Source organism: Syngnathus floridae, chromosome 18 (genome assembly GCF_059516105.1).
Source record: "Syngnathus floridae isolate MCC-2025c chromosome 18, RoL_Sflo_1.0, whole genome shotgun sequence".
NCBI classification, from domain to species: Eukaryota; Metazoa; Chordata; class Actinopteri; order Syngnathiformes; family Syngnathidae; genus Syngnathus; species Syngnathus floridae.
In genome coordinates this window covers 8,148,762-8,164,264 of record NC_142430.1, presented here as the reverse complement: position 1 = coordinate 8,164,264, position 15,503 = coordinate 8,148,762, and the positions used below count along the sequence as shown (strand labels likewise).

Below are 15,503 nucleotides of genomic sequence, written 5' to 3'. Positions count from 1 at the left end.
AATAATGATTTAAAAAAAATGCTTCCAAATATAACTGCACGGCCCAAAGGCCCTCTCAAATGTTTGTATCGTGACTCACTGGTTGCTAAAACTAACCTAAACACACCAAAATTTGAGTAACATTTTACACAGTATTAAATTGAGCAGCAGCAATCCTACCTGAAACATGAGAAACTGCAGCAACAGCACCTCCTGGCGGAAACAGGTTGGCATTGCAAGCACCTACAAAAAGAATGCCTCCAAAAAAATGCTTCCAAATATAATTGTACGGCACAAATGTTTGTATAGTGATTCACTGGTTACTAAAAATAATCAAAATACACCCAAACAATAAATTTGAGTACCATTTTACACAGCACTAAATTGCAGCAATCCTACCTGAAACATCAGAAACTGCAGCAACAGCACCCCCTGGCGGAGAAAGGTTGGCATTGCATGCATCTACAAAAAGAAGGGTTCACCTGTGCCCCGGCTCCTCTTCCTCCTTCTTCATAATATCATGTCCAATCATTTTACAAACACGTCCAAAATAATAAAAACAGCCATCTTTCTATTTTTTTATACATACAAAAAAGATCATATTGCATAAAAATGATAGAAGCCATGCAACATACATGTAACATGTGTGAGGAGTAAACACATAACACACACTAGCATACAATTAATACTTTTTACACAAAACACTCGTTGGCAAGTCTTAAAAAAAAGTCTCATCTGGTCCCAAAAGAGTCGTTGTGTTATTCAAAAGAATTATTTCCCATCAAATGAAGCAATATCGAAAATGTCTGTTTTAAGCAAGGCCTCAAGTGAGCAAATGATGTAACAGAGTTTGTTCATTCCCTTCCCAGTTTTTTGTCGCTCAAATTGGACAACATTTAAAATGTTGTGTAAAGCGCTTAGCACACCAAGAACACAAACAAAGGTTGATTAAAAATTGCACGATTAATTGGCTAAAATTAGAAAAAACTGTACAACATTGTACATGTGTTTTACAAAATGAGGTGATTTTTTTTTTTTTGGAATACAACAAAATGTTTTTTTTGTTTAGAAGAGACCCTTACTTTTCTTCAGGTTCTTCTGTTTCCAGTTTGGCAGGGCGTTGAACTCCACCCGACTCATCTCCAGAAGTTTCTGGAGGCAGTTAATGAAGGGAATGTTACGAGCTTGGTGGACTCAATTTTTATTTTATTTTTTGTCTACCTTGAAGTCCTGGTCAGAGAGATAATCCTCCAGGCGGAGAGGGTCCACGCCATCAGGGAGGGGCGACCTGGTGAGCTCCTCGATGGAGTATTGCAGCTTACTGAGCTTGGAGAGCACCTCCTTCACTAAGGTGACTTTGTTTTTGGAGCCCGTAGTCTAAAGACAAAAACAAAAGGATGCACAAAGTGTTGAATTTGACGACAAGAACATTCCTCACCTTGGAGGCCACGCTGGGGTCCTTTTTCCAGTAAGGGAAGATGTTGGTAAAGGTGAGCGGCTCGCAGCCTGCCATCACCAGGTACGCCTGAGGGGGGCGGCGTGAGCTCTTTTCTGCAAGCCAGTGCAAGAAGATGTGAAGACACGCTGACTAATATTTTTTTTTTGCAAGCCAAAGCTTTCGCGCTGACCTCGACAGTAGTGCAGTGTGGTTTCCATGGCGCACTTCCTCTCGCTGTCCCAGCGCATCTTTGCCGAGCCCGTGCACTGCTCCTCCTCGGGCTGCCACCCTTGCCACAGGTACACCTCCATACGGTTGTCCAGCAGGAAGAGAGCTGGAACAGGCGCGCCGGCGATAAGCAAACGTGACGAGGATTCATTCGGTGTGGCTCTTACCGGGCTGCTGCGCCGTGTAGAGGTTCTCCTGGAGGAAGGGCATGGCCATGACTCCCTCCGTCACCCTGGCGGGGTAAAGATGCTCCTCGCCTTCAAAGACGCCCGAGCTGGCGCTCAGCTGGAAGAGCCGGGGGGTGTAACTGTACTTGCCGGGGTCTGAAAGCAGCCGAGGCGCCTCGTCATTCACGATCGCGTCGCAAACCAAGTCCATCGGGTTGTGAAACGCGCCAGACCTTCAAGCATGCAGTCGTAGGACTTCCTGTCCTGCAGACCGAGAACCTTCTTGAACTCGGCGGGCTCGCTTCCTTCTTCCACCTCCTCGACTTCGACACTGCCGGCGCTGCTCAGACCCAACTCGGGAGGACACCTTGGAGAGAGTGGCGAGCGTCAGTCTCGGACCGCGTCCGCCCGCCCCCCTTCTACTTACCCTTGTCTCATGCGCTCTACGGTCCTCTTGGCCACCTCCCTGGCGCCGGGATGAGCTTTGCAGCCGTGCCACAGGTAGAGACGAGCTTCCCGGCCGTGGAGCAGCAGGAGGACGGCCCGCGAGCGCAGGCTGGCGCCGGTGCACTCCACCTCCAACAGCATGGCCTCCACCTCCGCTTCGCCGCGAACGCAAAACAACCTCCAACCTCCTGGGCCACAAGATGATGCTCCATCAGCACATGCAACACAAGGCTCCTCCCTCCCTCCTTGATCACCTGAATTTTTCTGCAAGTCGGCTCGACTGCCCTTGTGGACCACCAAGCCCCCTTGGAATAGCTGCAGGAAGCAAGGCGGCTCTTTCCCCTGACTCACCAGCACCTGCAATCCAGCACGTGTCATCCTTTCACAGCGCTCAGAAGGTCGCTACGGGCAATAACGACACCCACTTGCGAGCCACGGAAGTTGCCCAGCTCCACCGTCTTGAGCGCCGAGGTTCCCTTCTCGCTGACGCCGGAGCGGAGGCCCTGCCAGAAAAAGCAGGCCGTCCTCTCCCTGCCCGCAACGCCGGCACTCAGCTCTCCCGGTTTCTGTCGTTTTCCCACTGGAGAGAGAAATGAGCTCATCGTCTGGAATTTTTTTTTAGATGGGCCGGTGTTTGTTTTCGGGCCTCACCGAGCGTGGTGATGGAATACTTCCATCGGACGATGTAGGCGTCCCCTTCGTGAAGCTGTCCCAGGCTCTCCTTGGGCACCTCCTCCTCGCCGTACTCCTTGATATGCCAGGCGTCCACGGCCAACGTGGCCAGCTCGGCCTGCCTGCTGTCCTCCGTCCTCACCACGCCGTGGCCCCGCTGGACGTCCACGCCCTCCAGAAGCGTCCGGACCGGCTGCGGCTCGTTGGCCAGCAGCTCGTTGGCGTCGCACGGCTGCAGGTCCGGGTCGGGCGAGGAGCGCACGTTGGAGTGGACCGGGCTCTGAGCGCACAAATACAATCTTTTGTCTCCAAGCGTCCAAATTTGAATGACTCCAGAAGAAAATCCTTCTGCACCTTGACCTCCTCCGTTACAGCCGCCTCCTCCTTCGTCCTCTCGGCCCAGTCCAGGAACTTCTCTCTGAACAGGGACGTCTCATTGTGCTCCGACAGGCGGCCAAACAGAGTCCAACTTGGGCGGCCCTCTCCTTGCCTGAGTGGAGGGATGAGCAGTCGTGAAGATCACCACAAGGGGGCGCAGTGAGACAACAAATCCTTCTTCTACTCACTGTGCAACATCATGGCTTTCGGTGCAGGAGGGATCTAAAGGGTTGACCCTGCAATTGGTGTAATCATAGGTGCCGCTGTAGAGCTGCTTGCCCAGTTTGACTGCAACCTTGCGGTCCGCCAAAGACACCTCCTTGCCGGTCCACACGTAGACCTCGCCGCCAAAGTCAAACACCAAAACCTGCAGCAGCAGCAGAGTCAGGAGAACAATGACCTGGTGCTTTTCCCCCCTCAATGCTTCTCACCTCGTTGGAGTCCAGCAAGGTGACGCTCGGGATGGAGGCCCAGGCGTCTTCGTGAGGCACCAGCTTGTCTCCCTGGAGTCTGTAGACCCCGTTGGAGTCCAAGACGCCGCTCTCGTATAGCTCGTCCTCCTCTGGCTCCCCCGCCCCTGTCACACACACGGACAAAAATGTTCACAAGGCATGTGTTCGTCATAACTTGGACTGGAGCACAAACCTGGATATTGGTTCTTCCCCCCGAGCAGACTCCAGAACTCCTTGGCCCATTTGCTCTCGGTGTTGATGCCCTCCTCCAGCACCGTCACCTGGGGGGCTTTGCAGCCCAGGTCCCGCTTAGCTTGAACGAAGGACGCCATCTCCGACGCCTACCGCCCGAGCAGAATCGATTTAGCCCGTGGCGGCGAAACCCAAATCCCATTTACTCACCTTTGCTTTCTCGATGACGTTGGCGAACTCGCCGCTCCACATGAAACAATGCTTGGGCGTGATGAGGAGGAAGCAGTCACCGCTGTTGAGGGACTTGGACGTGGGCTCCACCAGGCGCACCTGCACGTGCCTGCGACCTGCAGATGCCAAGATATTTATTTACCTCACCCGAAGGTTCACGAAGCTTCTCGGGCTGACCTTCTGACCTTTGATGCGAATGAGCATGAGCTTGTTGTAGGGCAGCGCGCTGTTGTTGGTGACCACGTCGGTCGACTTGACGCTGCGCAGGTTGACCTTGCGGAAGTTCTCCTTGCTGGCCAGGCCCGCCAAGGCCACGTCGGCCAGGTTGGAGTGTTTGGCCACTGGGTGGAGAAGAAGAGTGGACATTTTAAAAGTTCTTTTGGATCATCTTTGGCTCGTTATGGTCTTACTGCGCTCCACTTGGATCCTCTTGGTCTCCACTTTGGCGATGTTGAGCCTCTGCTCCGTGTACACCTGCCGGATGTCATTGCGGGCCGCCAGCGCCCTCAGAGGGTTCCTGGATCCTTGGTTCCTCCTGTTGGGCCTCACGGCGCGCTTGTGCTTGGCCACGGCCGACGCCAGCCTGAGGAAGAACCATGTTCAGGTCTCAAAATCGTTTCCTTCCCTCCCCCGTCTCGAATTGGACCGACTTTGGCGTGTTGGACTGGATCTGGCTCAGGTCCTCCTCGGTCACCGAGACGTCCTGGAAGGCCGAGGGCGAGATGGATCGGTAGAAGTTACCGAAGGTCTCGTGGTCGTCCAGGGTCATCACTTCCTTCTCGGCCTCGGCCGTCACTTCGATGGTGGACGTCTTGTTCTTGCTCACGCCTGAAAGTGGCACAGCATGAAATTTGCTTCCAGGAATCCAGGTAGGATGACCATTGTACCTTTACTGTGAAGCTTATCCAGGAAGGACTCGAGTTTGTCCAGCCTTTTGTCTCCTTCCACCTTGACGCCGCTTCTGCTGGAGATTTCTTTGGAGCAGAGCCATCGAAATGGTCAACAAGAGTCACATGAGAAGATCGCCGAGCGTTCGCTACCTTCCAGCGGCTTCACGGGCGTGGCGTTGGACTTCTTCATGGGGGTGAGACGGGCCTCCGCCTTCCCCGCGTCTGACACCAGACCTGGTGAGACATGACGGTCGATGAGAACGAAGACTTTTTTGGGGTGGTCCAACGTTACCTTTCTTGGCCATGCGTCCGGCCACGGTGAACTGAACGGAATCGTTGGCGGCTCCTTTCCCTTTGGTCTTCCACTGCTCCTCCTTGTCCTTGAGGATCTTCATCCTGTCAGCCAGTGATATCTTGGGCGACGCGTCCACATTGGACTTCTGCTCACAGAAGGGGAGGGAAAAAAAAAAAAATCATTTGCTACCACAAAGCTGCTGCCGAAGTTCACGCGTGTCAAATTTGAACATGTTATCTGGAAACGAACGCTTCATACGTGACAGAACGCATACACGCTCGCGACAGTAATGAAAGACGTTTTGCTGGCGTCCGACTTGTGAGCCGAGGCCAGACGGGCTGAGTTAAGCATCTGCAGATGTGTGCAGCTTTGAAATGGGAGGGGGGGGGGGGGGGGGGGGGGGGGGGAGAGTCCAACGGCAGCCAAGCTGATGTTAATGCGGCATCAGATTAAGGCTCGCTCGCCCCCGCCCTGAAAAATTAGCCCATCTTGTCAACCTGACATTAAGTGACAAGCACGTCTGTGTTACTTACTAAAAGAGCTTGTCAGCCTGAAATTATTTGATTATTATTTTTTTTTTTTTGTGGCTGTGTGCACACTCAGCACATTTTCCTAGCCTAAAACTATAGAAGGGCAATATCAACTATTTTAGTGGCCTTATTTTGAGGTATCGAATACTCAAGGAAGTTGCTGATACCAGCCACCGATACTTAAGGCAGAAAATAAAGACAATAAATCGGTTTTGATTTATCTGATGTAGTGGATGGAAGATAAAAAAGTGGGGGAGGCAGCTTGGAGGTCAAAAGTTGAGTCTCAAGTCACAAAATATATTTACTGTTGCCGTGAGTAAGCCTCCCGATCCCTCCTCGCTAATTTCTAACAACCTGGCTATAAAGAAGCTCGGCTCGGGCCCCTTCAGTCAATAAACCCGTTTGAGTGAAAAAATGTCCCAGTGTGTTGTGAAGTGGCTGCAGAAACACACAATTGAAAAGGTAAAAGTGGAAACAGATTTTTGGGACCGGCGTTGTTGCCTTTCAAAGAAACACACTTAGCCAGAATGACACACACACGTATACACACTTGACCCTGTGAGTCATTTTTTTTTCGCCGAGCAAGCGCTTTCTGCATCGAAAGCACATTTTCCGCATCTTAAATTTTGGCATGAAGCAAAACGTCCACTTTAAAGTATTGGTGTCGTAGTATCGGAGCATTTGTCGAGTAACTGCATGCGTCCTATGACCTCTTTTTTTGGGGGGGGGTCACACAACACACTCACCTGAATAGACTGGGAAAGGTTGACAGGCAGGAGTCAAAGTCAGAGAAAGAGGAAGAGCTGGTGGGAGGGAGCTACACAAGTGAGGGGACCAGAGGAAAAGGTGGAATGGATAGAGGAAAACATTAGAATGGAACAAGTACAAGAGAAAAAAAAAAGATGGATGCGCATTTACAGCAGAACCTGAACGATTCAGGAAAGTTCTTCCAGCACGACAGAGAACGGAGGTAACAGGAAACATCTGGAGCAGCTTGAGGAAGGTCGTCATGTGTGCAGCGAGCATGTTACGGTTCCCCGTTGGCCCACATATCCAGCAAAGAGCAACAAAGGCCGGCTCGTGAAAAATGCGCTCCCGCCTTGACAAAATAAACTCGAGGCGGCAATCCAATGACATAATTTCTCTGCACTTCGAAAGTTCATCTTTGCATGTTCAGCGGAACAGCCAGAAACTTCCACTTGGTGATTTTTTTTTTTTACTTCACCATTAAGCACGACTGTGAGGTCACAACTGACCTTTTTCTTCCAGGCGTTCTCCGCATCGTGGAGCTGGCTGAAGCGATTGGCTAGCGGCGTTTGAATCACTCTTGACGGGTCGAGCTTCTTCGTCCGCTCCGTCTTCTCGTCGCCGCTGAACTCGCCCAGCCTGGAACCACATGACGGTTATTTTACAACTCGCCAATATATTTCAAATATTGCGAGTGAGATTCCGAGACCTCAGCTTGATCCCGGAACCTTGACTCCCGTCCAAGCTGTCCATCTCCTCGGTGTCCTCCGACGGCGTGGAGGCCACGTCTAAGCTCTCATCCGGCGAGTAGCTGCGCATCTCCTCCAGGCTGCTGCCGCTGCTGCCCTCGCTGCGCCGCCTTCGCTCGCTCGGGTCGCCTTCGTCCGTGTCGTCGTCCAGAAACGAGGCATCCTCCTCCTCGACATCGTCCTCCAGATCCTCCAGCTCTCGATCTTCGGCCTCCTCGCTCTCTGGGTGACTGAGTGAGACGCTGGGGGGTCGGAGTGGCGAGCCCTCGCTTTGGTCCGACTCCACGCTGGTGGAGCGGCTCTTCTTCAAGATTCCCTTGATGCCCCTCGAGTCCTGGCGCTGCAGCGAGGGCGTCTGCACAAAAAAAAGAAAGAGCCTTTTTTTTCTTTTCTTTCAAGCGGCCGCTATCGGAATAGTAAACAAAGCTGTTAAACAGTTTCTGGGTTAGTGGGTTACATCAGCATGGGTGAGGCTCAAGGGGGAGGGGGAGGGGGGTGTTATTCTGCTCGTGCGGATTTCAACCCTCTCGGTGCCTTTAATTGAAGGCGTGCCTTCAAAACATGTACAGTGGATCGTTCAGCTGGAGTTCAAAGGTCACGGGTCGAAGGCCGAGGCGGCGGCGAAAATGCAGAACCCGCTCGTGTTTTGTAAAAAATGATGTGCTTGGCGTCGTGTGTGGGCAAAGAAAAAAAATCCCAAAGGATGACGTACGTGATGACGCTCCGTTTGAAGAATGCGCGCCGCCGCTAAATTGCGCGATAAATTACACCGCACACATCAATCAAGCCAGCCAATTAAAAGCAGAATCCACCCAGCCAGGAAAACCACGTGACACTGAAACCAAACTTTACGAGCTCCCCGGTGGGTGTGAAGAAGAAAAAAAAACGCCGGAAAACCAACCCGTGTTTCTTCTGGCGCTTGGCGTTGCTCCTCGGACGAAGGCTCGTCCACGGCGTCCATTTCTTTGCTGTTGAGAGAAAAGACTTGAGCTCTTGGGCGACCAATCCAAATGGAAACATTGCTGCCTAAACACGATGACACATGGGAAAACTCTGGAAAAGAGGGCCGGGGGTAAGGGGGGGCTCAGAGGGGCTTAAACCCCCCCTTCTGCTATCACGGCATCTGTTATCTATTATTAAGGTTTCCTGCAGGCTTAGAGAAATTCTCCATCCTACTCGCCTAATGAGTCGCTGGATGTGAAGCACCAACAGTCACGGGCACTCGTCAATGTCAGCGCCGGGCCCGACTGTAAACAGTCCTAATGAGGACAAGAACACCAGAGCCAGCGAGCGAGTCCTGGCAGATGGCCCGGCTCAGACATCCCACTTTGGGAAACATGCAACTCCTCAAGTTTGGAGTTTTAATTATTCATCGAAACCGCTCCCGGGGTCACGAATCACCCACGCAAACGGAATTTTTTTTATCTTACCGACTGGGAGTTTCCTCTTCGTTCCCGAGATCCACCGGCTGACACTTCACTCTGTCGCCGCTTCCATCGTCCGGATCCTTTCGGACGGAACAGACGAGGAGAAAAGTTACCCGCTGTGCAAAATGCAACGACACAGCTTGATCTTAAATGAGCGAAGCCCCGCCCCTTCACCTGATCAGAGTTCAAAGCCATTTATGAGGGTACCTCCCTTGATACGTGATTGTAAAACTAATACGAGGGGAGATAAGCCACGCGAGTGCAATATTTTCCAGTCGGCAAAGTTTTCCGTCACCTGCCGACTCAGCAGACCGTCGCCGGAGACTTTGCAGTGACAAGAAGACGGATGGAGTGCGTTTGTTTCGGATGACTTCCAGGTGAGGCCTTGGAATAGCAGAGATATCGTTTGCAGTCTGGAGTTTTTTTTTTTTCTTTTTAGCTGCCATCTGGCTTCACTTGGCCAAGCTTTGGCACAGCTCCTGGTCGGTGAAGGGCGAGCTCCAACCGCTATTTACATCCAACATGACTTTGAGAACATAAGCAGCCTGGGAAAAACCTCCACAACCTTTTTTTTTTTTTAATGAGCAGGCTTTCGGCCTTAATTTCCCCGCCTCAGCGTTTTTGCGCTGCGTCATGAAATTTGGCCAAAGCCTGCGAGCAGGTGCGCAACAAGCTCGGCGCCATATCGGAATTGCGTGATTGGAGCAGTCGGGAAATCGGCTTGGCAGATAATTCATCAGAAATGAAATCAAGCCTTCATCAAAACAAACTAGCTCATTTAAATTGCTATTATAGTAAAAAAAACAAAAAACAATTGTGTTGATGCTATATAAGAAATAAAAAAAGGACATTACCTTGAGAGACATGTTAGAGGTCAGCTGGTCCCAAGTCTTGCGCTCAACTGAAAGACAAAACGGCATTTGTTGTTTTGAAGTCGCGAGCCAGCGCAAGATGGACACTTGGCACCCTCGCACGGTGGCGGAGATGCTCGGAGAGGCCAAACATGGTCAAGCCAGCGCAGGCCTTTTGTAAATACACAATCCGCCCGCTTGCTTAATAGGGCCGCTTCAAAAACTGCCAGGCGTTGGGGGAGGAGCTAAGTTTAACCTGTGTCGGCACGGTGAGTCTTCCACGTCGACGCATTTTTCAAATCATCTGCAAGTCGTTTAAGGGGAAGATGACTTTGAAATGACAAAAGTGTTTGAGGTCATAGTTTGTGGGAATATTGATATTAATATGATCAATTAAATTTTTTTCTATTACGCCTGGCAAAGCTCATGAACAGCAAGAAATTACGGCTTTGGTTACAAAGAGGGGAACATTTTTTTTTTTCTAATCAAAAACATCAACAGAAGAATAGTTAGGACTGTGTGGGTGGGGGGGGTGGAACAAGCATTTTGTAAATGTTGTTCTTTCACTGCAAATTGTTCTTTATTGCTTGACGCCGTGCCGCTGCGTTGGCGTGGCCGGCGTCCAAACATGAGTGAAAGGAACAAGAAAAAAAAAAATTCCACTCCACATCACGGTCCAGTGGCTTTAAACGATGCCTTGGATCATTGGGACCGGCTTGTGATTTAACGTCCACGATGGGACGCATGATGTCATCTTCAATACGGTATCAGACCGCCAAGAAGACGGCTTTGGCGTTTCCTTCCTTAGCCATCAATCAACTTACGGCTCGCTTGACCTACTTCTACTCAGCCTGACAGTTTTTTTCCAATCTTAGCAAGTCATTGTGAGAATATGACAGAGGATGTTAGGTGCAGCTGGATTGGTTAGCAACAGGCTTATCGATTTGCAAATGGCGGCATATGGAGCTGTTCCGTGGGCAGAACACAAAAAGTGGAGAGTTCCGCTTACCCTTTGACTCGTCTTTATCATCAAGGTCCAGATGCCTGAGCGAGAAAGAGAGAGACATATGAGGTCATACTCGAGTGATGACAGATATCACACAGGAAACGAAAAAATAAGGAAGCAGGGCATGGTACAAAAAGAGCGTTCATGTTGAAGTAACGGGCGTTAAATATGGATGGAGACGGCAGCTGGAAAAAGGGGGCGGGGACAGATGCACAATCGAGCTGGTGCCGGCAGGGGTGGGCGGGGTCAGAGGTTGCCGAGGAAAGACGAGTCGGGGTTGGCGTGGGGACAAAAGGCCCAGGAAAACATACATTCTAAAAATAGCCTTTGTGCAGAGAGCCCTTGGTTTGACTATGAAGAGTTAAAAAAAAAACGTGTAATTACAGCATGCTATCGTGACGAAGGATTTCGCCACAGCAGCAAAAAAAAAAAAAAGAAGCCAAGCATGCATTATTTTTACGGAAAGCGACTAACATTTACAGTAACGGCTTCGAGTCGGGACATGTCTTTTCACGAAAGGAACCCGCTTCTGCTAAAATCTTGCCTGATGAAGCACCAGGCATGAAAACTTGGCGTCGCCACAAACCCCTGCCGGGCCCAAAGAGTGTCTCAACACTCTCGAGAACAGACAAGTTGGGCTATGCGCGTCTTACGCAATCCCCGCAAACGCTCAGCGGGGCCGTGACTCAACACGTTCCAGTCGGTCCAATGAAAACACTTACCTAATATTGGAAGACGTCTTGATGGAAGGCTGAACTTCTGTTTCAGAAGTCAAACGAGTTTCCCGTTTGACGTAGGTGCTTTTCTCCATTGCTTCAGTGTCGAGATCAACTTTGCTCTTCGGGCCTCTCCTGGCGTTCGTTTGCTCATCCTCGCATAGTTCCGCCTCCTTGCTTTCGGACGAGTCGGCGACTTTCCTGTCCCGACTGCGGACGTACTTGGAGGTGAATTCGTCGGAGGTGCCGTAGCGCTCGGCCAGCTCCCGCCTGCGCTCGGCTTTGTAGCGGGCGATCCGCTCGGCTTTGGTCTCCGGGGCGGAGCTCTGTAAGGTGTCCATGGCGTCCATTTTTGGCACGTGGATGACGATCAGGCGGCGGAAGCAAAAGGAGGATTCACTCGGCTGCCAAGACCAAAGGTCGGAGGTCGCGTGTCACTCCATCAAAATGACAGCACTGCAAAAAAATATATATATTTGTGAGCTGTGAAAGTAATCGTATTTTGACATTTTGTGGAATATCCAATAAGATTCTGACAACTCCAACCCAAAAATGCGGTGAAGCAAATTAGAAGTGGGCGATGAGCTCATGTTTGTTCCACTGAATATTCGAGGAAAACCGCACGGGGTGATGGGGGCTTTTCCACGAGTCGACTCAAGGTGCTTTGGCGCCCGGTGAAGTACGCAAAAGAGGCTAAGGAGAGGTGAGCGTGCTCATAAAGTGGAATCAATTACACATTTGGTGTTATGACACAAGCTCACGGAGCTTGAAGAAATCTCACAGCCTCTGACTCACGACCACCTGCTGGCCGGCTTCGGCAAAGATTAATAAGGCTGTGAAATATGACAGCGTTCACCTCTGACCTCTGGTAATCCTCCCCCACACTTGACAAAACACAGCGAGGATCAAGCGCATGTGGACTTTTTTGCAAAACAGCACATTAGGAAGAGTCGAGAACTTCTAACGGATCGGCGCCGTACATGTAAATGTCAAACGGGACGTTTAGTGGGGTCCATAAAAAAAAAAAAAAAAAAAAAAAAAAAAAAAAAAACAGACTAACAATAGTCTCTTCGAGTGATCAAAAAAATATATAAATAAATAATTTAAAAAAAAACAGACTAACAATAGTCTGTGAAACTTTCCGATCACGGTTTGACCACCAAATATGGTTTTTGCCCAAGGTGAGGTCAGCGGCCATTATAAAAGGACAAAATAAAAAGAAAGCAGACTTTTTTTTTTTTTTTTGAGAGCAGCTTCCTCACATGTCGCTGCTACGCTCGCAAATTGCCTTAAGAAGGCAAAAAGGACGGCAGGGCCCGAATGTTGATTTCGGGCCTCGGCACCGGCTTATATAAGTCACTTGCTAAAAAAGGAGCGCACCGCAGCGAGGAGAAGGTGGCGCTGTTATTCCGAGCCGGCGAACGTGAGTCAGACATCTGACACAATTGAAAAAACAGGACTGGTGTTTGACACCGGCCTCACTTTCCAGCTATGCGGCTTGACCGGTTTGAGCAGGAAATTCACAAGTCTGGCCTGATTTATTTCTGCTCCTTTAGGGCATGCAAACAAACGAAGTAGCTGGTGGAACAAGATGCAACAAGTTAATAAGAATTTCAGAAGATGCACGGTGCTGAGATGTTCAAGCTGACCAACAGCACATTTTTTTTTTTTTTTACGACACACGTCCACACAGGAGGACAGAAGGAATGCGGGCTACGCCCAACTCATAAATTGTGGTTTCTTTTCATATTTACAAAAAAAAAAAAAATCTGGGCACCTAAAAGGATGTTCCAGTCAGACTTTGGGATGTGCCCTGCAAAAAAAAAAAAAAAAAAGAGAGAGGATGCAGTTGAATGCAGTCAGGTCCTGACACATTCTTCCTGGAGGGAACACACACAGAATGGAAACTTCCTTTTTGCTGAGAAAATCAAAAGGAGGGAGGGAGGGAGGCAAAAGGGAGCCACGGTCGCCTTGACTCGGATTTTGCAGACATTTGTAATTTACATCTGATAAATGACTGCATGGCCAAAGGGGAAAGATTCTCTCAATAGAAAGTATCAAATGCGTTTCACGGCAAAAAAAAATAAAAGCAATCACGAAGCACTTTGCGCCCCCCCCCATCCATAACCTGACTCACCTCTTCCCTGGCGAGAAGGGAAAAGGGCTGACTTACAGTGACAGATGAAGAAAGGAAGGAAGTACTCAGGGCGGAGGATGCAAACAACAACAAAAAACGCAGGAGGACGATTGACTGTAGTAGGAAGGGAAAGTAGGCTGCCCTTGTGGGGGTGGATGCCATGGCTTTGTGGGCCAGATGTCTCCAGGGTGCCATGGAGGGGCAGCGTGAGGACAAGATCTGCTGCCTGACAAGACAGGAAGAGGAGGGGGAGGAAGAGGAGGAGGAAAGCAGGGGGGTAATAACAAGGCCCGAGACTAATCCATCCATTTTAGCCGAGGTCCCGCCGACCCAAGCCAGTCAGCCGGTTGACGAGCCCTCCCCCGGTGTAATAACTTCAGAGCGCCACGTTGTAGGCCCCGAGTGCACGCGGGTTTATTTGAGCTGAGTTTATTTGTCAAGAGGGAAAATACAGCAGTTCAAAATCGGCAGAGAGTCTTTTTTTTTGCTCTATTTTTACACAGACTAGCGTCTTTGTCTTTTGGTTTCCGGCCTCCTGTTTGCCACCATTGAAAGGAGCCATTAAATGTGTCGGATGGGAAAGCCAGCACACACACATACGCGGTGACACACCAAGCGAGAGCCAGCAAAAAAAGCCTGCGGAAAGGCACAACTGTGCGGGAGGGGGAAGGGCGGGGCTTTATCTCACCGGGGATCTCGCACACATACGCTTGAGTGGACCTTTCGTGACTCACAAGCTTTTTACTGGACAGATGCAGAGGCCACAGAAATGGTGGTTGCCACCAAACACTGCTTCGCTCCAGCGAGCCTTCGAATAAATCCAATGACGGAAAGTGTCAAAAGACTCTTGGCTGCTGCCGAGTCCTCCATCTTGTCCATTCCAGATGCAACCATTAACTAAACTACTACCGAGAAGCACACGAGGAACGTTTGGACGGCGCTCTGCAAAAACATAAATCCATACGCCTAATTATTTGAGCGGGTTCCACGGCAACGCCGCACGTGAAAGCCGTAAAACTATGCGGGGGGATGCACATGGACGCCTTTGCCTATAAACTTGCACGCTTTGAACTTAAGATGGTTCAGGCTTTATGTTGAAACGTACGGCAATTATTATTATTATAAGCTCTTCATATGAGTTTTGGGCCTGTGAGGCAACCATGTTGGAAATGGAAGCGGTCCATGCCTTGGTGGAGGTCGCAGCGAGTTGCTAACGTTGTCACGTCCCCTCTTCATTGTCTAAATATTTACGCTTCTCGGCACATGTAACTTGGCCGAGAGCCCGCCGCTCCCAACCGACCAGACGTTTGCAGAATGTTAATCGATTGCTACGGGATACTGACGCTAGGATGAAGAACACGCAGGTATGGTTTTGGACTTCACGCACAAACATTTTCCCAAAGAGAGCAATAACTCAGCCCGCGGGCAATATTAGCGGCTTCTTTCTGCCAGCACCTGACAAACAAGCTTGATAAATATTGATTAGTCACAGACACTTGCGGCTATTTACCTTTCTGGTGACATTTAAAAAAAGACTAGAACAGCGGTCAGCGACCTTTAGGAAACTGAAAGCTACATTTTGGGTGCTGATTAACTAGTTGGACTGCTAGCATGATTACTTTTGATGACATATCATAAATAACATGACATCAACGACACATATTCTAAGCTATCGAGTACTAATGGAGGCCTCCGATACCAGCCACTGGATACTTTTTTAAAGAAACATTAAAAAACTCCCACATTGGCATTTAATCTACCAAAGGAATTGAGCGCCTCCAAAACAAAACAGGCCGGAACAGAATGCGCCCTCATCCGCAACATGTCTGTACACTCCCCGCAGGGCAAAGGTGACGCAACACGAGCCCCAGCCTGACACAAGAGACTCACATGGGTGATAACACTTACGGCAGCAACACTCACTCCTTGCTCGACGACAATGTTTCTTTGTTTGGGTCCAAAGAAAACGGT

General features: G+C 50.0%; 2 protein-coding genes across 5 annotated transcripts in view; both read right to left on the bottom strand.

The window, feature by feature from the left end:
• Positions 1-545: 545 nt before the first annotated feature.
• svild (supervillin d) lies at positions 546-11,745 on the bottom strand. Its single transcript, XM_088360911.1, has 28 exons — positions 11,402-11,745; positions 10,683-10,717; positions 9,677-9,723; positions 8,826-8,902; positions 8,297-8,363; positions 7,356-7,750; positions 7,156-7,285; positions 5,367-5,514; positions 5,225-5,308; positions 5,072-5,158; positions 4,835-5,012; positions 4,595-4,767; positions 4,370-4,525; positions 4,164-4,300; positions 3,955-4,102; positions 3,741-3,886; positions 3,498-3,676; positions 3,286-3,421; positions 2,911-3,211; positions 2,685-2,839; positions 2,514-2,616; positions 2,240-2,447; positions 2,046-2,179; positions 1,813-1,968; positions 1,608-1,751; positions 1,418-1,530; positions 1,201-1,356; positions 546-1,131 (listed from the first exon to the last, which is right to left on the bottom strand). The coding sequence occupies exons 1-28, from the start codon at positions 11,743-11,745 to the stop codon at positions 1,045-1,047; spliced, it is 4,224 nt and encodes a 1,407-aa protein (XP_088217037.1). The 3' UTR covers positions 546-1,044.
• The window catches only part of LOC148382798 (glycylpeptide N-tetradecanoyltransferase 2-like), a 69,915-nt gene continuing 66,113 nt past the window's right edge, over positions 11,702-15,503 (bottom strand). For all 4 annotated transcript variants that reach the window (XM_088360917.1, XM_088360918.1, XM_088360919.1 and 1 more), the window contains one exon: positions 11,702-11,851. The gene's annotated coding sequence lies outside the window, so the exon portion shown is untranslated. The remainder of the gene's footprint in view (positions 11,852-15,503) is intronic.